This window comes from Rhea americana, unplaced genomic scaffold, assembly GCF_003343005.1.
Source record: "Rhea americana isolate MKP2758 unplaced genomic scaffold, rheAme1 scaffold_221, whole genome shotgun sequence".
Classification (NCBI taxonomy): Eukaryota; Metazoa; Chordata; class Aves; order Rheiformes; family Rheidae; genus Rhea; species Rhea americana.
The window spans coordinates 990,577-1,014,043 of record NW_028186333.1 but is presented as its reverse complement, the minus strand read 5'-3'; the positions used below and the strand labels follow the sequence as shown (position 1 = coordinate 1,014,043).

The window sequence follows — 23,467 nt, the reverse complement described above, 5'->3', positions numbered from 1 at the left end:
CTGCCATTAATTAAATGTGGGTCATATGGCACATCTTCAAGTCTGTTTTTTACCCCTGTGCCAGCAGAAAATTCTTCTGCACATATAACGATAGATTATTAAAACTGTATTTGACCAGCACCAAAAGTATGTCTAATTCAGACATCACTGAAACTTTGCTAATTATATGTAGAGTCTTGCTTAAGCCAAAAAGTCYGAAGGAGCACTTTGCCCTCCTTATCCTTTTATCAAGGCAGACTTAGATTTCCACACTTCCTTGCTATTTTGTTACTTAATTAGAGTTTTCATATTTCCAGTGTTCTATATTGATGGCTTTTGAGAAGGATATTTTTTTCAAAGCTATTTGTCATCTCAGGCCCACTAACCTGAAAAATCCATGTCAATTATGAGTGAAGTGTGAGGTGATAATTACTCATTTTTTTCTTTTTTCTCTTTCTACTAAAATATGGATAGATAATGTTTTGAGTTAGTTCAGTGCTAGTGATACTTTGTTTCAGAAAGCTATATCAAGTTTGGGAAACAGGAGGTATTTAGATTACTTTTGCCTATCATTTCTAGATTTCAGTGGAGAAACAGAACAGTGTTTTTTTCTTCTGTTGTTATCAAACTGCTCCTGCATTGTTTTTCATTTTCTGTAGGTGTTTAGAACTTTTTGGAACTGAGCCAAAGGACTCCTAGCTTAAAATTGTAATCAATTAAATAAAAATATTTTCAAGGRCATTTTCATACTATGTCTCCGAAGTAGTTTCTTGTTTGATGAATTGCCCRGCTTTCACTCAGTCTAATACAGTGTTCTAGGTTTTAAAAACACTCTTAAAAGATTACTTTTTTTCTACTTCTTTGGAGGTAAGTTTTATTCTTGAAATTCATACTTAAAACTGATGACTTTAATACATTGTGTTATGTGGTGACTTTTGATATTCTGATCTATGGAGGAAAATACAGGCATGTAAAAGTTTTTTTATTCGAGCAAAATTTCAAATATATTAAAATGCTGATGGGATTTCTTTAAGCGCTACTGAAAYAGATAGAACTTCACTGCTTTTTGAAGAACACTCATCACATCAGACCRCCTTTGTCTTTATAAATAGATAAATTCTGTCTGGATTTATCATGAGATCAGCTGAATTCCAGTTTATTATTGATTCAATATTAGTGCATTTCCAGGCATCTCTTAGAACCTGTCAAAAATCACTTATTGGAAGATTACAGCTAGGTGTTTCCTGATTCTCATTTTACTAATAATGCATCCGGTTCCCTTTTCAGGTTCCAGGATGGGCTTTGGTACCAGCTGATGATGTGTCTGAAACTTACTATTGGCATGCGATATTGTTTGCACACTACCTTTAAAAAGCAAGCAAAATATTCAGAGAGATATGCATGATATTTCAACGCTATAAGAGCCAGATTTTCAAGAGAGACTGTAGTCAAAGGGAAGGATATTTGGATGACAAAGATGTCAAGGACGCTCTAGCAGGTACACAAGAGATTGTAAGCTGAAGCTTTGTATCTTTGAATATAATTTAAAAAGACAGAAAAAAAGGAAGCTTTGAAATTATTATGGATGTGTAATGTGAAAAAGGCCAAGTTCAAAGRAGAGTAAAAGAAAGCATCTGGAAATGGGAATTGGTTTGAGCACAGGGAGAGTTTGGTTCTGCTTTAGCCTCTTCAACTGTTGGAAAATGGAGTTCTGCAGAAGAAWTGTACCTGCATTGCTGACTGTCGTTTAAGGGACTAAAGTAGAAGAGTAGTAATCTGATGTATGCTAAAGAGGAGTGTTCTGGTAGAAACAAAAACAACATACAGATGAGAAAGGCTGAAATATGTTTACTGATGAGTTGATCATCATTTAAACTAGCTAGCAATGCTTTTTGTTTAGGCATACAGGATTTTGCACCTCTTGTCTTAATTTTACATGACAGAAATCACTGGAAAAATTGCAATCTTAAGTGCATTATATTAATATGCACTGCTAGAGTAGGACAATTAAAGCTTTATGTTTTAATAGTGTTTATAGGAGGAATACTCTTTGTGCCAAAAAATTACTGCATTGTGAAAACTTTTATAATTTACAAATGATACTAACCTGTTGATCAGATTTAGTTAGAAACAGTAACTTGGTGAAATATTCCACTCAATACTGGTAAGGGCAAGTGGTGGCATTTCAGAATTAGAAGTTATTTCTGTGACATTTTGCCAAAGTTTTGCCCACATGGGACTGTGAGYATCCTAATCATTGTCTTGAACAAGCAGGTGTTAGATGTGAGGTGCTTTTTTTCAAGCACTCAGTAAAATGAGGTGTCTTTCCTGGCAGTAATTTCCAGTGAGATCATCCTAAATAGTTGCATTTTAACTAGCAACACGTTTTCTGGATTTGGCCCATGGTATACTGAATCTGTCCTGGCCACCTTTTTCTCCTTGAGCAAGTAAGGAATGGTTTCTGCCCAGATTCTGTATCACATAGACCGGCACTTTGAACTCAAGTTACTGCCATTGCCTGCAAAGTTCATGAGAAAGTGAGGGAGGAACACAGATTTATTCCAAAAATATGGCCCAGCCATAGTAGCAATGAAGGCTAGGCCACCCGCAAATAAACCATCCTTTTGCTTGGTAAATATTGTAAAGCAAATCCAAGAAATACCATGGTTTCCACTCATGCACGCACATACGCACGTGCACACATACACAATATTTGGAAGGACCTAGGAAATTTCTTTGGTGATGACTAGTCTAATTATTTTCAGTGTCTACACTTTTGATGACCTGGCTTATGGATTTAAGGTTTTTTTAAAGAAAATAGGACTGGCTGTATTAAGATCTAGTGTTTTGTTGGATTTCTCCAACTGATTGTTCGCAGCATGACTGGAGATAAGGATAATTTTTGTTTACCTTTAGAAATGAGTGGTTGATTTAGGAGCCAATAAGGAGAGAAGCATGTTGTTTCACTTAAATTAATGGAAAATACAAAAGAAAAAAAGATGTGAACACTGAGTTAATGAACAAATACGAGATAATTTGGTAACTAAACATGCTTGATTCAATGTATCAGTTAGAGGAGGATAGTCAAAGGGCTTCATACTTACCTGTGTGGCTTCCTTTGACCTTCCTCATCAGAAGYTGGGCATGCTGTTCAGGATCATGGAGGTATGGCAAGGGAAGAAAGTGGCTGAGGGTAGAGAGCGGTACAAAATGGTTAACAAGATGTTCGTGTTCAGTGAAATGGAATTAAAAGTTATAAATTTATGGCTTTTCTCTGGGTCCAGTAGGGAAAAACTGGAAAACTGAATTACACCAGATCTTCATCTAGGGAAAGAGATGGGCTATCTCATCACTTTCCAGTTGCTATCTAATCCAGACTGTCCTGAAATCACAGTTGTGAGGGACTTACTGTAGGTAGTGTATTCATTGGCACCGCAAGTAACATTTGTGTAGTGTATGCCTCCATGCCATTTAGCTTTATAGGTACAGTAAGTGCAATTTAATGTTCAGGTGATTTTTGATTTTTATGATCAGGACATMGTCCTAGAAAAACTACTGAATTGCTAACTTTTTTAATACCCTCCAGGCAACTCACATTGGAAATAAAGTTGTGAGTGAAGGATCACCATCAGGTGTCTGACTGGAAACACAGATGCACACATGCATGCACACAAATTGTGCATTGTCTGAGGTGTTTGTCTTATTCATGTGTCATTTAATATTTTCAGAGTATTCATCCCTGTGTGAACCTACGTTTGTGCTAGCTTGCACATCTTTGTGGAAATGGCTCTGCTGCTATTGCTTGTTTTGGATTCATACCAAGATCTGATTTCTTCAGGTAGACTTGCCAGTGTTTTGAGCTGAATGCAGTCAGTCAGCTCTGTGCAGCTCTGGGGAGCGGCAGCCTTCACCGGGGTTATGCTACTGTCATGCGTGGCTGTGATTTGAGTCAGAGGCAAGAGGAGAGAACCACACCTGCATCTTTGTCTAGGGAAGTTCATGAAGGGTTTTCTATGTATCTTCAAAGGCTGTTACACGTAGCAGACCCTTGCTATGTGCAAGGCTATGCTACGTGATTGAACGGAGCAGTTCAGTTCGTGGCAGTGCAGGCTGCGTGGAAGGCTGCAGCACGCGGTCACGTTACCGCTGGGGCACTGCCCGCAGCCCTTACTCGGCCACATGGAAATCTTATGATCAGGCTGCAGTGTGTGATAGGTCACTGTTGGTTTTTGCTGGGTTTTAAAGTCTTAGTCATGTTTAACCTGTGAGATGGTATGTGCAGTCAAGCTTTTTATTGCTTCAGAAAATATTTATATGCTTCAAAAATACTGAGAAATTTGAAACTCTAAAAAAAAGTTACTCAGTTGAAGGTTATAGTGCTTTTCAAGCTCTGTTCAGGATGCATTAAATGTAGTGGTGCTATTTAAAGCCAATGATGAAAAGGGAACTCACTGGCATTAGTTACCTCAGTTATAAATAATGTTGGATGCTAAGATTTATAAGATCTTGATGTGGATAGTGTATATTCAGAGCATCTGTCTTGACTCTACATTTAATGTCAAAGAGTAATATTGTGTAATGGGGTTGCTATGGAGACCTTACAGACCGATTATTTTGAGGACTGCATATTTGAAAGAAGTGTTTGATTCAGCAGAGTGCAAAGCATCCCCAAGAAATGCTGAGTGTTTTTAGCACCACTTAGTTTAACAGAAAATAATGCTATTTAACACYTCCAGGATTAAACCTTGTAGAGAGTACTTATTTATTTCATATGGATTAACTATCCCTGGTCATGCTGTTTTGATGTATAAGCCTGACAATAACAGCCAATGCACTTAACACACTAGTTCTGTTTGGCCTCAGAGGTATCCACCAATGATACAGGGATGTCAGGGAATTACATTTTCATATGGAATGGAAGCAAGACTTCTCTGATTTAACATTAAAAGCTTTTACAAATCCAATGAGAGATCCCACCATAAATAATCTGCAATTATTTCAGGGTGGTATTTATCTACCAAGGAGACTTTTCAAAACCTTTATGTAAGACTGTGTTAAGTTAATTTGTCTTTGACTTAAGATAAATGGAATATGCAAATTCAGGGAATACAGTTCTCAGATTTATGTAAGCCTTTTAAAAAGTGTTTTAATTGGTAGATAATTAGCACATACTTTACTTAATGGATATTCCATTCAGAGCAAGTTATGACACCTTGAATAGCTAACCTAATTTTTATGCAAACTGACAACAGATGTATTTTTCTAATARTATTTTAGTGAAAGAACATTACTTGTTCTTGAATCTCTGTTTTTTTGTGCAACAGGAAAGCTAACAAGGAGGTAGACAAAGGTGTGACTGTGAAATAATGTCTGTTATGTTTTGAATCTTTAAAAATGCTTACACTGTATTATCTGAAAGTCATTTATTAAAAAAAAAAAGCCTAATTCTAACAATTTATAAAAGATAAAGTTCCTGCACAAGGAGAACAATTGCACATGGCAAAATACTTTCCAAATGAGAGAAGGAGGCACTGTTACTATTGGAGGCTCATTTTCATCGGGAGAATGCACTGTAATTGAAATAGAGCATGAAAGTAAGTGGCCACGGTGGATATGCATTTCAGGCTTTTAGTGTGGGGAGACATTCTGATCTAAAAATGCTACAAATTGTTTGCGAAGGGCTAAATCTAGTATTGAGAGTATTTTGTAATSCCTTTAAAATGGAATCTTTTCAATGTCCCATGGAAAAGCAGATAGCAACAAATAAAATGTGTAATAGGAATTTCCTCCCTTCCCTTTCTCCATGATATTTTGTAAGATAGGCTATTTTCAGTTTATCCATGAATTCTTTTGGTCCTAAATTAGATACATTCATCTTTTCCCTTTCCTCCATACTTTCTTCTTCCTTCTCCATGCCCCATAGGAAAAAAGAGAGGGGAAGAAGCCCACTTTTATATTTGTCTATAAAATGAGGTTTTAAAAATAGTTTTCAATAAATTGATACAGAAAATTAAGTTTTGCAGCCTGTCTCTTTAAACAAAAAGATTCGCTGTAGCCTGTAAGTGTGTGGTGCACTGATCAAATTGGCTGCAAGAAAAATGTGCTGTGACTTAGGGATGGGACTAAGCAACCTCCCTAAGCAAGAATCCCTGAAGCTGATAAAACCTCCATAAAACCAGGGGCTGAGGATAGGCAGGAAGTAGGGAAATGAGGTGACTCATCAGTTCTTTGCCGAATTTCCATTCTCACATCACTAGATTATGCTACTTTTTGTGCTGGTGAAATGTTTCCCCAAAGGAGCACACAGCTGAAGCTGTTCCAAAAATTATGCAGACTTTTTACAAATTTCAGAATCTACTTCTGGAGTTCAGGCTGCTGAAAGGGTTCTCATAATTTCTGCTTTAAAATCAGTAGCTGGATCAGTTGTGGAGAATCAGCAGCTTTCTGCAAATCAATACAGCAGAAAAAAGGCTTGGGATTTAATATTATCCTTAAATCATTATTCTTATCTTCCTTTTAGAATAGAAAAGAAAATCCGGCATTATATTTGTAATGGTAAATACTATTTTGCTAGTTCATCAGAGTTTTATTTTTTATTTTCACTGTTTTTGAAGAGGGTAAACTAGATGGAGTTGTTCTGATTTAGACTTTAAGAGGTTCTTGCTAATGTCTTACACAAGAGGCTGTTATGGAAACTTAGTAACCATGGGGTGAGAGGTAAAGCCCTGTTATTGATTAAAAACAACTTAAGAAACAGTAAATAGAAACAGCAACCTGCATATCGTTTTTRCAGGCACTTTCCAGCATGGAAAATGATTCTTAGTAGCATACCTCAAGAACTAAGTAGAAATGGAGATAATATTCCTATTCCTATTTGGAATATATTCCTATTCGGAATATTTCTCCCTCTTAGGTTGGGTTGTGTAGCGTTGAGTATGAAAACTGTGTTTTCATTGAAGATGCTAACTGTAAAATTTTTCTTTTTTGATACAGGGAAAAATAACACTCTTAATCTTGTAAAAATGAAAGACTCAAAATACTGAGAGATCTAAAATCCTCCTTCAACAATAAAGAGCCCCGACAAACTCAGAACAGACATAATTTGGCTGAGGAAAAAAGAGTAAGTGGAAGGAAGACAGTCGTATATTTTAGAAGGATTGGAAATTAATTTTCAAATGATTAATTCAGATAGTGAAGAAAGTGATAACTAGGTCAAGTCAAGCTTAAAAACCATAAAGGGAACATATTCAAAATAACTAAAGAAAACATTGTGTAATTAATGATACAGCTTGTAGTAATAAGTCAGAGCCCCATTATGTASTTAAAAAGCTCAGTAAGTTTTTTTTAAGTTTTGAGATTTAAGTACTATTTAAAAATAGTATTTGCATTTACATAAGCTAGGAAAAATACTATAAAATGAACCTAATTACATATTTAAGTTGCCTTTAGAAGAGAAGATACATGGTCAGTAGTATGTTGCCATGTATTTGGCCTAAGCATCCATCYTGGACTGTCGTCAGAAGTGGCATCACCCTGATACTGCAGGCAAGCACTTCACGTAATAGTGTTTCTCTGGGTAATTCCACATCCTACAAGAAGTGATGTTTTGCTTTTTTAGCTTCTTGCATCTGATTAGGAGGTATCCTTGCACTTCAGCTGGTTTGCAAGTCCTCGTTCCTACTCCTTGACAAGCTGCAACATGGACCAGTGTCCGGGGCTCCTGTGCCGGGGCTCGGGGATGTGAAAGCATATTCCGTTGTAGTCTTGGCAAAACCTAGCATCACACTTTATTTCCAATTGCACATCAAGTGTTACTTTTAACTTTGACTTTCTTGGCTCTTCTTTGTATTCATTACAATCTTTTCTCTCTAAACTTGCTATTTATATGTATGCTATATTCGAGGCATGGATTTGGGCCAAAAAAGTGCATGTGGATTTTTTTAGAGTATGGCTTTAAATAGTTAAATTCCTTCTCCAYAGCTTCTCCAAAGTACTGATTTTAGACCTGGGACAGGTCTATGAATCAGCATTACAGTTTCTTTAGATCCCTTGGGAATATTTAGAATTCAGCGAATGATAGCTGGTGACTGCTTGGGACATGCTTAATATTAGGTCAAATTACTCATTCCAGGGTCAAAATAACTAGTTGGCATTTGTGCCTAATGTAACCCTTCTTACATGTCAAATGCAGGTTAGTAGATTTAGTTTTCATGCTTATATTAGTCTAATAGTATACAAATATTTTTATGAAGATGTATTTCTTGTAAAGAAAGTTAAGATTTGAGGCCCTTTTAAAGTGTGGAAGTGTAATTTATTTTCATCAAAAATGATTCTGTCATAATTTAGAGTTAGCTTGTATTACTGTAGAGCTTTATAAAGATTCTTTACTCTTACGTACTTAGGTTCATGTTATTTAGATTAGCACACAAATTGCACTGATCTTTCTTTTGCAAGAACCTGGATTTCAGCTTTTATGTATAAATAACCTACAGATTCATTTTTCTTAGCACTATGAAGACTAACCCGGGTATAGAACTTGTGGAAATCTATACAGGTGCTCACAGATCTCTGTTAGGTGGACCTTCACCTTTCTAAAATTTATTTTTCTTTGAATCTAGTACATTCTTATGGGAGTTTTAGACTTCAATGAATTGATGTTTTCCAGCCGCATGATCAGAAATTTCCTAGTGAGTCTATTTGCCCTCATCATTAGATCTCTCTAACATGCAGAAATGAGCCCTCTTAATATGTGGCTTTATTTGCAGTTAAAAATCAAAACTCTGTTTGTTAAATAGAGTATACAGCTACTCCTATTACACTCTTCCTCTGGTATTTAGTTTGCAAGCTGTCCCTCTGATTGTATAACTTTACTAATTTTGACTCATGGTAGTTAAACCAGCTATCTTTGAATACTAGTGAATGGATGAATGCTCATGAATGGATGAATGCTAATAAATACATCTTCAATCCTGAGAGATTCATACAGCCTGTACAAACCATGTCACACTTTTTCCTTGTGATTGTCAAAAGTTACAGTTGTCACAGTCGACTGCAAAGTCCTGGCTTCCAAGGCTAGGCAGCTCACTTTATTCAGAGCGCTGTCAAAGATTGTAACGGTTGACTTAGGCCCCAATGCTGCAAGCACTTTTGTTCATGTTTAACTTTTTTTTTTTTTTTTTTTTTTTTTTTAATGTAATATGGGTAGCTGAAAGGGCAAGCGCATGGATACCCTTTTGCAAAGTTAGAGAACCTTCAGTTATTTCAAACTCTGCAGCTTTTAGCCTGTTACTGGCTGAATTCTGGGAGGCTATAGCTACAAGAAAAGTAGAGTCAACTGCAGAAAAGCTTTTATTCAGATGCAATTTGTCATTTGGGCTCCTACTATATTTTGCTTGTCTATGAAAGTGTTCTTTTCACAAATAAATTGAGGTTTAGTTTCTTTTTTTTTTTTTTAATTCTAACCATTCCTTAGGCATAAATTTTTGCATAAATCAATGAAAATATGTTCAGGCAGATCATAACAGAAAGGATATTTCCATAGGAAAACAAAATAAATAACATAAAATAGTTCTCTCTTTCAATTCACTGCTTCTAATGTGGCCAATGGTTTCATATTAAGAAGAGAATTTCTAATCAAATTGTTTTGGGAGAGAACGTGCTATTAAAATCCTTTGGCAGAGTAAACAAATCTGAGGACTGTTGGATGAGCCATGTTAGATTAATCCAAGTGTGATGTAGTTGCTAAAGAGGAGAAAAGAAGTCTCTAAAGCCAGAGCCTAAGCTGTGCAATACTTCTGTTGGTCAAAACAGCTGGATTTGTAGATTAAAATAAACTGGGAGCTCAAGTGGACTAGAGAGCATTTGTTCCATGCATAAGACACTTAGATACAAAAACTAAAACTGTCTTCAGAATATTATAGGGAGTTAAGGAAGAGCATTGTGTCCTAATAATATCCATAGAGTTTTTCTATGCTGACAGATATCTTAGTTTCTGGGTTGTTGCCAGCCTGTGGTCTCCCAGCGGAAGTAACATAGGAGCCATGTGGGTGCTGCACAGCTGCTTTTCGGAGAGCAGCAGTGATCTCCTCTGAGATGAAGGCTGCGTACGCTATTGCAGACTGGTCACTCCAGATACCAGTGTGTATGCTCAGTCTTGTCCAGAGTGCCTTGGATCTGGTGTCATGCTGCGGTATACCACTAGTCCCTGTGCCTTCACGAACGCCCACGCTGATGCTGCAATGTCACACTCTGAGGTGTGCAGACATACCTTCGGGCTGAACCTATGGAAATGCCACTCTGCTGGGTGACAACATGGCCATCTTGTAGTTTCAAGTACACTTAAGTGAAATCACATGCACAAAACTATTTCTGAGAGTCCACAGGACACCTGGACCAAACACTGTGTAGTGGAGTCACGCTGATCTACCCCACAGTGCTCTGGACCTGATCAGGGCAGATGCAAGATGTTTCATTTGGCCAGTGTATTCCTCGCCTCTTGAGTGGGAGCCAGGGACTGTTCTGGCTTTGAATGCCTTTAGCATTGTAGACATAGCTGTRTGCTACTATCCTCTGGGTTATTTTTTAGATAGTCAAATGAACCACAGCAGTGCAACTTTTACCTGTCTTTGTAATAATCCATAAATTTATGAGTGTTAACAGGGATGAATTATTATCTGAGGCAGCTGGTCTCTCCAAAAAATCCAGAAAATACACCTGAAAGTGAAGCTGTAGCCCCACTAATGTCACTAGAATTTCTGCTATTGATTTAAAGAATGCAGATGAAATTTTGAACTGATTTATGCAGCCTCTGAAGGATAACTTTGAAATGATAAATCTGTGCTATAGTAAGGTCAAGAATAAAAGTGAAGCAAGGCAAGAAGCAAAGAGGAATCCAGTTAATACTATATCTGACTTACCATATTCTTGTTTCTGGCATTTACCATAAAAGGAAGATCTTCCTCTAAAGAGGCAATCCCAGATAATCTAGTGCCTCACAATTAGAAATAATACCAAATAAAGTTCTGGAGATGCCATAGTTACACAGATGAATGAATAGCYGTGCCTCATCTTCCAGTTTTCAGTGAGCAAATGTATTTTTGCGAACTCTAGTAACCTGAATGTGCATATGTACTAGATGGTTATATATTTTAAAATGTATAAACTATCTAAATAAAAGCATTGCAATGTATGTTTTAGCACTTGCAGTTAAATTTAAAATAGAGAAATAATTTGCTTGGTAATATTTCGATTTTACTTGGGGAGTAAATTTACCTAAGAAGTATACAATTGTGTTGTATTGTGGAATAAGAGTGGGTGATTCCTTTTTTTTTCTTGATTGTTCACTGAATAAATGGAGAGAATGGTAAAGAYTGCAGTGAATAAGGAAAAAAGACTTATGGAATTAAAAAAGCACATCCCTAAAACATTTATTATGGAAAAGTGTGAACAATCATCCGGTTTTGTGGTTGCATATTATTGGTAAAGAAAGGGTTAGTACATTTTATCATCACCGTCTACTTCTTCCTGTTTCCTAGCTCAAAGTCCGTATTTTGAATCAAGTCCTGACCCCAATGATATAATTTGTATTTTTGCTATTGGCTCACCAGGTTTGTGTATTTAATACTAAGAATTGTTTGTCTTGCTCTGTGAATATGACAACATGTCCTGGACAGCTCTGTGTTAATTCTGCACAGTGTGAAAGGTTTTAGCATGTGTGTATAAACAAATGCAAACAATGCTTGTATATAAAGTATTGTATAAAGCATATAAAATGTCTATAAAATATTTTATAGATATTTTGTAGATCTTATAGGAAGAATTATGATTATAAGGAATTAATAGGTCTACAGAAATGCACATTTGAAATTAAACCATTTTCTAAGCTTATTCTCTTTGAAATACAAAATTCAAGTTCCCATCTTTAAATTTGAGCCCATTCTCCTGTTGGTTGCACATCTGTATCGCCTGTATATTTTGTAGGCCATATTTAAAAAGTAGTTGCTAGTAGTTATAAAACCCTTCCCATATTAACATATAGTAATYGGATGCAACATTGTCTTTTATAATCTTCACAATTCTAGAATCAGAGCYATGAGAAGTGTGAACTCCCATATTACTTTTACTAAATTAATCTAAATTTCAAGTTTAAGCATTAAATTTCAAAAGTCTTCACTTCAGCATCAACGTCATCACTTGTATGTGTTTTTCCACAATCTCAAATGGCTCCCCAGGTCTTTCCAGTTGCTTGAATTAATCCTGCCTGTGTATCTGCCAAAATTTTCATGGGCACTTCATGACAACCTCCATAGTGATATACATTTAAATGCATATATTAATATCTTTTTAGCGATACAAAAATCTGTGACACGCTGAAAAGCAGAAACGTGACAATGGGATAATGTTGCTTCAGTCCCAGATGCTGTCCAGGAAATCTTTCTGTGCTGCTACCTGGCCAGAAGAYGAGGATATTTGATGAGGTACCCTAAAAATCGGAGCACAGTTTAGATGTTGAGGTTTGGATATTGAATATTTAATGACATTTGCYTTAAAAGTTCTTTCTGCAAAATGTTTTGAGTTTTTGTTGCCAAACTGTCTATATTAATAATTAATAAAGTCACATGGGAATTATTCATGTGAAGTATTGTTCTCACGGTGATACTGCAGACAGCAGTTTCAGCTCCAAGTACTTTGTGAATAAATTCATACAGTAACCCAATACAGTTGCATCATCATGAAGCTTGTGGAGTCTACTAGAAAGCCATCGAAGCAAAACACTAACCATAGGCTACCTTCACWTTGGGCTTTTCTGTGGAGATAGCCTGGACTGCCATCCTGGCGAAAGTAGGCCTTGGGAAGGTAGCTTTTTGAAGACGAGTAGAAGAGGGTCTGCGTATTCAGCAGATTATGAAGCAACTAAATTTTTTTCAAAAYGGCAGGGATGTTTTTCCAATCTGTAAGATATATTTGCAAGCAAATTAAGCAATAAATTACTTAATTTTTACATTAATAACAATTTGTAATATATCTACATGTTTGGAAATGATTTACGATTGACCTTGATGAAGTTAACTAAAATCCACATGAATAATTATCCAGGAGYTGGAAAGGTTTCAAGTGATTCATGAACTTCCTAGAGGGTGATGAATTAGAGGAAAAAATGCCTAGATACTGTCATGGGTCAGAGTGATGCTCCTTAAGCACAATTTCTGCATATTTCCACACAAGAAGCGTTGTCTGTTTAACAGCTTGCTYTCCTAACATAATTTCTCCTTGTTGCTGTCTTCTGACTGGGTATTTCTTAAGCTAAATAGCAAGAGGAACATGAGAATAGGAGGCTGATAATTGACTTTTGGCAATTAGGCCTGAAATACAGAGAAAATGTCTGAAAAGCAGGCGGTAACATGCAATTGCTGGAAGGTGGAGATATGAGAACAAGGAGATTTCCTTAACTTCAGAAGTGGGAAAGGCTTATTTGGGAAGGAGCTAGAGCTCATATTTACTGCAGATGAGGTCAGCATGAGGGAAGCACAAGTGCTGGTATCATTGGAGTTTTAATGAACAAGACCTTATATGTAGACTTCTTCTCTACACTTTTTTTGTGCTTTTAAGAAAGGAATCACCTTGGATAAAGTAGAAATGGCATCTGGCCTCCTATTCCTGAAATATGACCTACCCCTGTGGAGCACTCTCTTTTTGGAGGTGTTCTCTTTGGGTCTAGGATAGCTAAGGGAGGATTATCCTTGTCCTTCGTGTGTGGCTGTAGGAAGTAGGATTTTTCCAGGGAAATGGAGGAAGGACCCTCTGTGTTCCCTCAACAGTGGCAGACTTTGCACTTGGGGAAAACTGAAAGCTGAGAGCAAGTTACAGAGGGAGCTGGCACAGCTTCTGTTTTTCTCTGTTTCATTGGCATATTTTMTTAAGAAAGATCTTTTAATGAAGAGAAGCATAAGGCTTTTTGCAGCAAGGCTCCTGCTGCAGTGTTCTATAAACAAAAAAAAGGAATATTGAAACACAAGTGTTTTAAGAGAAACAATGTGCTATGAATAATGTTGATTGGAAATGCTACTACATGTTTGGGGTGGGTTTGTCTGYCATTGGAAGTAATAAAAATACAGCTGTATCTTATTCATTGGAGTTTAGTTTATTCTGGAAGCTAATTTTTAAGAAACCGAGGTTTATTTATTGACTGTGTCACAGGAATATTTGGACTATTCTAATTCCAATCTTAAGCATTTTTATTTTTCAAGCCGTATAAAAGAGAACAAGCTATGCGGTGTGTCTACCGCAGTTCAACGTAACTGGGGAATGGTCTCTAACCAGGCTCTGTAAATATACTCTGTTCCATGCTGTTTCTAACCACAGCAGTACTTCTCAAATTATTTCTATTCTTCTAAAAATTACTCAGCAAAACCATTATTCATGCTGCACTATTGGATTCTGGTCTCAAAGATTAGCATTGCAAAGTAACCTTCAATATGTTTCAAAGTCAGATTATTTATTACAAGGGCAACAAATGTGGAAGCGGGGAAAACTTAGCTTTCACAGTGGGAGATGCAGTTCGATGTCTTTTATTTTTTAATTTGGGGTGTGTGGAAAGAGTCYCCTGTGGATGTATGGGGGATACCTTCACAACAGTGCTTGTTTAAATGCAGAAAAATGGTATTCTAAGTTGATGTTGTGCTGTGAAGGTAATGGGCATGATTTTTCTGGACAGCAGTAAGACTCTCGCCCTGCCTGCCTGCCCGCCTTGGCCGGGCAAATAGCTTAGCCGGCTTAGAGCCCTCCAATCCCCTGGCGCTGCCGAGCCTCCACCCCCTCCAGCCGCAGCTCTCGCACCACCTACAGTTTGCTTTTTAAGCAAATATTTTAAGAAAATCACTTCACACCATTACTCTTACATTTAAGAATACAGAAGTTCAGGACTTGGTAAGACAAGCAGAAGTTTGCCTAGCGGAAGTTGCTCTGAATCAGGTTTGTAATGAAAGTTTACTGCTAAAAGAAGTAACCTGAAAACAATGTAGCTTATCGTCTGAAACTTTAACATATGYGCTTTTTGAATAGCAGGATCTGTGGTGTGCAGTATTAAATTCATATACTTGCAGCAGTATTGTGGCTCTGACTAAATGSAAATTTTTTTATTACTATAGGAGTTGTAATTTACATTTTCCTTCTTAGGCTAAATGGAAGGTATTTCTACTTTCAGGAGGTGAATCTTTCCTTTTCCATTTTATACCTATTAGACTTCTCTGACAGGTGCTGCTTTCCAGTTTTCAGGCTTTGAGTATAATTTAAATATGCCAGAATATTAGAAATTCAGTGAAAGTCTTGGGCATAGCATCAACTTTTTTGACACAAGAAGCTAAAATCATGTATTATGTGTGCATATATGAACACAGATGGAATCACAGACTATACAATTTTGCTTAAACTCTGAGCTGAATTTTTAACTTTCATATATTACTGCACCAACTCTAATCAATATAATACTGAAACTTTGAATTAGGCTAAATTTATTTAAGATCAAATACATTTTTATCCCCAAATCTATAGTTGGAAAATATAAAATGCTGGCAGAGCTTTCACAGTTTTTTGCAGGAAACTGAGGCTGAAAAAAGAATCTATATATAATGTGTATRTGTATATATTTCCCCATTTTGAATATGATGCAAACTTTCTGAAGGCTTTGAGGTGTTTTCTCCATAACTTATATGCCATCTGGAATATAAAGTACTGCATCTGACAGTTATAATGTAATATATAAGATCAACTAAATAGTTTAATAAGTAAGAAATAAAATATCTTTAAATTACCTATGCTTCAAGAAACTGTAAGCATACATCTTGAGAATAGCTTAACAACTTTCCAAAGTTTTATATTGCTTTATAACACTTGTTTTCCATATTAGATATTTTTATCTTTTTTATTAGAACTTCTAATGGAAAAWTTAGTATGAAATGTTGAATTGTAACTGTAGCACAGTGGGAGTTCAATCAAAAGTTTTGTTTTTTTCCACTTGCTTTGTTTTTTTCCACTTGGTTTGATAAGTACTGATTTCAACCATTCATTTCATATAATTGAATTAAAATACTACTTTTGAATAAAAGAGCGCGGTACAATACAGACTAACTGTATGATAGATTTCTGCTCTGTCACACATCTGTTCTGTATCTGTCAATATCCACCTATTGTGTGTGTTTTGTTTTGCAGTAGGAGGCTGCTGGTTGTTGAGTCTTTTAACATGGAAAATATTTTGAAAAAAATGGTAGACTTTACATGACTGTGAAGCAGTCAAAGCAGTTTTAAAGATCAATAAAAACTTTGCACATGGAGGCTTTGTGCCTTGAATTGCTTGTGTATTTACAGGCTTTTTGCCCCAATACTTTTACTATTAGAAGAGACCATTAAATATTCCTGATAATCCATTCAACTGGAACCACTAYAGGACAGGCCTGGTATGGACTGTAAGATTGAACTCATCCACTTAGATTAGCCTTCAGATGAGCAGTGATCAAGCAGTAAACTATCTAGTTTAAGAGTGGCCAGGAAAGACAGAAAGGAAGAAGAAGGGTCCATCAGCAGCTACCTTAGAGAAAAAAAMCTAGGACAATAAAGAACAGAAGAGAGAGGAGAAGAATCTGTGCTTGTTCAGGTATTCTGATAAATATTGTAAAATGTTCGTGAGAGGTGAGGAAGTTTTCTGGGTTTTTTCCTTCTGTTAGATAGATCTGTCCAGTTCTTCTCTGGTCCAAGCTAAGTTCTCCTGCCCTATCCCCTGTTGAAGTGCACAGCATRGGAATTCTGGGTAGGAACATGTTCAAAGAAAGCCTGGGCAGGACTGGATAAACACTGAACATTGATTCTCAAGTCTAAGGCGGTTGGACTGGGGTTTCCCTTTCTCAGACAGCTATTGGAGACATATTCCATGTTATAGGGTGAATTTGTAGCTAACGAAGGACTTAGCACAAAGAGGCTTCAGGAGTGACCCAGTGTAGGCAGAGCCAGAGAGCCACCAGTTTGTTTGGGACAGATGTCTCTGTAGGCAGAGCCAGAGAGCCACCAGTTTGTTTGGGACAAATGTCTCTGTAAAGTGGAGCACATTGAAATGAAGTACAGTGCACACAGGAGAAGCAATAGGTTGGATCTGCACCTCTCCTAACTCAGAAATAACTGTACGTTGTTGGTCAGCACAAGTGCATTTTCCTTTTTTGTTTTTGTGTCACTGATTTTCCGTGCTTAAGCTCTGTACTGCTCAGGATTGAATCCTTAAACTCTGTGAACAGCTCATCCCAGCTTGACTGATTGCTAGTTGCCTACTGTCCTTTGAATCCAGAGACATGCAGGCATCTAATTCTGCCCTCAGGAAAGTAAGGGAAATGCCCCGAAATGCCTCAGAAGCACTGTGAGTTCTGTCTGTGGCAAAGTGTTGAGAGGTCACTTCCTTCTTGACTGACTGCCCACTCTATTAGCAAAGCCACCATTTCCCAACCTGACAGGTGTGCCTCTCTAAGAAGGCTCAGAGAAGAGCCAGGGCCAGTAAGCTCTGCTGGAGTACTTAACGGCGGTGGCAGTGCTGGTAGCACGAACAGCAGCAGAGGCCACAACAGCCTGGCAGGAAAAGATAGGTTTAGACTACAGTGGTTAAAGGAGGCARTAGTGACTGAGAAGACAGTGATAGTGTGGAGACAGCAGAAAAATACTAGCAGCTGCTGGTCAGAAAGTATGAGATACCATTGCTTGCCTATTCCTGTTCCTTCCCCTTGCTTACCCTCTTTTGTGTTCCTCTCTGTGCTAAATATCAATGGCAAGGAAGAAGATGAGGTTTTTACTATCGTGCAGAATTAGTAAGACTCTTTATAAGAGTGTGGTTGCAGTCACTGTAAGCTTATCTAGGACAATGCTGCCACCAAAAGGCACACCCAGCTGTTACCTTGTTTGCTTCTGTAGGTTAGTACCCAAGCCGCAGAACTACATACAGTAAATTGTATTTCTGAGTCAGTATGCWTTGTCTCAGTTCTTCTTTTGAAGTGAGTAATATGTTGAAGAATCTGGCCTAGAGGTGACACCTTAGAAAAAGACTAAGCTTGTCATTGATTTCTGAAGACACTTTTTCACCACCTAGGTCATTAGGGCCTGCATGGAGGCCAGATATCCTCATAAGCTCCTCGGTTCTTCCTGCTACACTTCCCTATCAAGTATGAACTGACTAATACTGGATCCTTTGCTTGTCTCAGCCAAATCAGAAGTGGGGCCACGTCTGAGGCAGCACACTGCATTTGGTACGCAGCACACAGCAGCAGTTATGAGGCAGAGTTATACATTGTTTATTAAGCATATGTGCATAATAAACTTAGAAAACATCTAAGACATTTTGGTATTTGTAGTGGTATTTGTAGATGGATGTGTGTTCTTCAAGTGTATATTAGGAAGGATATACCTGAAATAATAAGTTTCTTACGTGTATGAGAGATTTTTTTTTCTTCTACAGATACTCAGTTTTTACCTTGTACCCTGTGTTGTGCCATGCCTTGGTTCTTAAAAGCTAAATAGGAAAGAGTGGTATGAGGGATATGAGTCAGAATAGGTATCTTACTGGCTCCTGTTCTCTCCAGAGGAACCAGAGAAAATACMAGCAGAAAAAAATCCTAACATTTTGTCCCAAGGATTCCTTCTCTGTGGGAAAAACAAAAAAATCACTGTCTGGCCATCACAGTAGGTGGCTTTGCACCCTTCAGGACTTACTCTCCTAAATTGCAAAGAAGCAGGGCAATCTGAGCTTCCATTCATATAACAAAAGTCTTGGAACTTGGTCCAAGTTCCAAGCTGGAAATGGACTGGTGTTGTGAGAACAACAACTGTCAAAGTATTMTTTCCTATTAATGGAACACCACCTGAACTATCATTTGGGCGAAAAATCACCCCTTAAAAATGCCATGAGTCTGCATCATTAAAATTACTAATGGGAAGGCCATGGAGTCACAAGAGTATTGCTGTCTCTAGCCATGTGCTGCAGCCTAGTAAGTATATTAATATAGCAGCCTAAGTGATAGATAAAGCTACAGAAGTGTCACTGTGAGAAGAACCCAGTGGTCTTGGGCAACCATGTCAAACCCAGGACAGAGATATCTGCCTTTGAAGGAATGGAAGACATGAGCCCGAGGCCAAAAGAAAAGCTGCTCTTACTAAAGAATTCAGGAACTACARTAAGGAATTTGGCCTGAAAAAATCAGTGTTGATTCCCCTCAGGAGAGCTTATGTTTATCTTCTGTCTTTGCCAGCATTCACATCATGTTAGTTTCGGAGCTGTTGTGTAGAATCTCCTCAATGAATGAAGTCTAGATACCATAGGGAGATACTTCTCTCTCAGAGGTTAAAAGGACTGCCTAATTGCAGTAAAGCTTTGGGAAATTCCCAGTCTTGCTGAACTGCACCTGGGTAGCTAACGCCTTTCTAATGGGCATTAAGCACCTCTGCCCAAAGGTATTCATTCCATTCATTATCACTGATTTACTTCCCATTCCTTGAGAGGAAATGGAGATGGTCTTTTAGCAAGAATCTTCTTAAAGACAAAAGCTGCATGATTAACTGCACTTGAGGAGCTATTTCAGGAATAGAGGGAGAATGTTTCCACTCAGAGGTCTCTTTTTTATATGCAATAGGATTTTTTTTTAAAGCAAGCTTGCTTTCAGGATGACAGTTCTCTTACTTCTGACTCTGTATTGTCCTGGCAATAGTCAGATATCCATCTGGATGCAAAGTCATTGGTGTTAGTACATTGAACTGTTGTGAATAGAAATGCTCTCTACAGATCCTGGAAACTGGTTYGTCTTGAGGAGGAATCTACCAGCAGAATATGTTCATCTAAACAAAAAAGATTCTCAGTTCCTAGGAGGGTTCCACTTCACAGATTATGAACACAGTATAGATTCTTTCTGGTATGGATTGCAAAGAAAACATCGGAGGGAAAAGATGGTCCCAGGTGTTTTAAGCCACAGATTGAATATCAATGAAGAAATGACACTCAGAGCAGATGCCGGTTTTGGGAAGAGAAGTTTGTCAATCACATTATATATTGTTGCAGGAGCTCTTAATTCTTACCAAACTGTCTGTCACCTACAATCCAATCCAATCGAATACGTACAAGAGCTTTACAGTAATGGTGTCTCTCTTCAGCGTGACTTTATCTATGTGATTCCAGTGTCCTASTGTGCAATCAAACGTGTTGAATCCCCAGCTGCTGCATTCTCCGAGTTGGGAAGCAGGATGGGCACCGTTCTTCCTGCAGGCGCTCGTATCACAGGACAGGGGATCGCCGCACACCTTTGGGACACGGCTGCTCGGAAAAGCCGAGATCGTATGCATAAGCTGATTGCACCCCACTGCAAGATGTGCACTCAAAATATTGAAGAACTGCACTGAGTGTGGGATGGGCAATCGATCTGTCAGTTTTTGTTAGGTGTTTGTAAGGGAGACTTGTATGATCTTTCCTTTACGGAAGAAAGATCATACATCTTTCTATAATTACTTTTGGGAAACACAGTTGATGTGGGAGGGCCTAAGAACGCTATTTCAATCTGCTGTCCAGCAGTCTTTACTCAAGTGAATCATAAAGGCAAAAAACATTCATTTGAATCCAAAAGCAAACTGTGTTGGCTCTGTCAGAATGCTGTATTTTAAAACTTTTGCTATTTGTAGCCTTGAATTTTGGATGTTAAAAATCSTTATTTTAAGTTGGTGCTGATCCCTATCTTAAAACTACTTATGACATATAAGATAACAGATGTCTGTTCTCATTCTGTTTTAGAGATGATTAAGAAGAAGTCAATAGCAGTTAAACAGAAAAAATTTGTTCTGTTTTTACAGTAGTATAATAAACCTAAAGATGATAAATATCTTTCCCTAGAAAAATATGTGCTAGATAGAAAATTAGGCATAGTGATTCCCTTATATGTTTCCTGGGTAAAAAGTGCACATCAGCTTATTTAATGTCATGGAACACTGTCAATCATAGAATGTATTAATTAGTTACTGTAATAAAAATTCTTTATGGAAATATGCTTCTTTAGTTATTTTCACTGGTGTTTATGCTAGCTTTTATATATTGAAATAATTTATTTTGTTTTCAGAGTTCTACATTCACCATGTTACCCTGCGGACCAGCTCTGTCGTTTGTCCGGTGTCTGGTGCGGAAGAAGAATGTCAGCAGTGGAAGTCTTGAAGACTCCAAGTTGTGCCGATGCTTGTCTACTGTGGACCTTATAGCACTGGGAGTAGGAAGCACTCTTGGTGCTGGTGTTTATGTCCTTGCTGGAGAAGTAGCCAAATCGGATTCTGGACCTAGCATTGTTGTTTCTTTCCTCATTGCTGCCCTGGCATCTGTGATGGCAGGTCTTTGCTATGCTGAGTTTGGCGCTCGTGTCCCCAAGACTGGTTCTGCATATTTGTATACTTATGTAACGGTTGGTGAACTATGGGCTTTTATCACTGGCTGGAATCTCATTTTATCATATGTTATAGGTAAGCTTAAGAACAAACAAAGGACTCAAGGGTTTGTGAGACAACCAATAAATCCACAATGTCTCATTTCAAGAAAGTCACGATGTTCAACTATTAACTTATTACTATAATCCCATACTAATTAAATGGAGTCCTGTCATGTGATTTGTATGTGATCCCATCACATACAAAGTTGACCAGATCTGAATAAAATCAGCACTGAAATGGGAGGTATTCAGATAACTTCAGTGCTTTGGCAGAGATGGCATTTTTTGATTTAAACCTGTTTTTTTTTTCAGAGGTACTGTGACAAGTTGGCCCAACATCTGTTATATTGTGTATAGGCATGTCTATCTTTATATGTATATGTAACTACAGGACTGTTGCCCAAATCACCACAAAATTAATATACTAGAGCATTGTATTAAACTGTATTTAATGATAGGAGAGCTGTGAAAATGAAATCTTGTCTAGCTATGGCCACATACACTTTTTTTCCAGGGAAGAGTATTAGTCTTAAGTACCCACTCTGGCAATATAAATTTTCCTAGTGATTTTTTTGCTATACCTCCAGRTGGTCAAACTTCCCTTCTTTTGTAAACTGTTTTGTTACAGTACTTTAAACTGTTTATCAYATGTCATATTGTAAACTTAGAAATATAAATGATTAAAAATAATTTCTATAATATTTGGGAGTAAATGGGATATAAATTTATATATTTTATTTACAGAATAATATGTTATAATTTAACTAAGCAGATAATTCCTGTAATATTAAAATTCATGATCAAAAGGCTCACTGTTTTAGCATAACTTCTGCTTTTTAAAAATGCAGGTAGCAGCATGTTTAGGTTTATTTATTTTTCAGTAGAAGTAACTCTRTCCTATTGTATATGTGCAGAACTCTAACCTTGCATGTATTTTATGAAGGTACATCAAGTGTAGCAAGAGCCTGGAGTGGCACCTTTGATGAACTTCTTGGAAAACAAATCGGTCATTTCTTCAGAACCTACTTCAAAATGAATTATTCTGGCCTAGCAGAGTATCCTGACTTCTTCGCTGTATTTCTTATACTACTTTTATCAGGTAAGAGAGAGATGCGTCTTCATTTACGATGGTTGTGATATCAGACTACAAAATGTTTCTTACAGACAAGGAATTGATTTTTTTTGAATATGTTAGAGAACAGACAGCAAGAAAAAAGATAAATTATAGTTTTTATTTTACCAGAAATACCTAAATAATGTTAGAGAAGTTTGGATGCACATTTTGTATTGATGCAGTGACTCTGAGAATAAAATTTATATAGTCAAATTTTCATGTGCACCATCCTCTTTTATTGAAGCTGAGACATGAAATAATCACTTTGCAGTGTAGAGTTTGCCAGGCTGAGTCAGATACTAGAAGTAACACTGCAAGGACAACATGGATAAGCAGGATAATTCAAATGAACTGTTTTAATGCTTCTTCAGGGCAATATGTGGCTTTCTTATACTTTTTGTAAAAAGCACTCATACTTCTAGAAGTTTTACACAAAGTTCTTAAGGTAGTTGTCATATGGTCAGTAATGTAAACCACAAGAAATTAGCAAAACTGGAATGGAAGCTTGAGGAAATTCATTGGTACCATTTAAGAGTAGGATATTCTTTAAGTGCATGAATTTTGTAAAAGTTTTTTAAAAAGTTTTTCTGTGATTCAAGAATTAGTGCTTCCAATCAGAACACATTTTCAGAAATATCAATATTAACAGTCAATGCTGAGGCCCCTGTGTCTTCACTTACGAAGATCACAGAGTTTACTTTAGACTTGGCTTACTGCAGTGTCCTGGACCGAAAGTGCCTCCTGAGCTTGTGGGTCACAATTGACTGTAGGAGCTCAGATCCTTATGTCTTCATGAGGGGTTAGAATGAACTTGGTAGGTACTTGGAATGGACCTTTCAGTTTTCTTACCTCCAAAGGAAGGGGAAAAGCTTTCCGTCTTTTTTTTTTTTTTTTT

The 23,467-nt window shown here is 37.2% G+C and overlaps 1 protein-coding gene across 1 annotated transcript in view; it reads left to right on the top strand.

Moving 5' to 3' along the window:
- The window catches only part of SLC7A2 (solute carrier family 7 member 2), a 57,314-nt gene that overhangs the window by 19,949 nt on the left and 13,898 nt on the right, over nucleotides 1–23,467 (top strand). Inside the window, exons 2-3 of the mRNA XM_085305511.1 lie at nucleotides 21,102–21,492; nucleotides 22,402–22,557. Coding sequence (XP_085161637.1) covers nucleotides 21,117–21,492; nucleotides 22,402–22,557 — 532 coding nt within the window. The 5' untranslated portion in view covers nucleotides 21,102–21,116. The remainder of the gene's footprint in view (nucleotides 1–21,101; nucleotides 21,493–22,401; nucleotides 22,558–23,467) is intronic.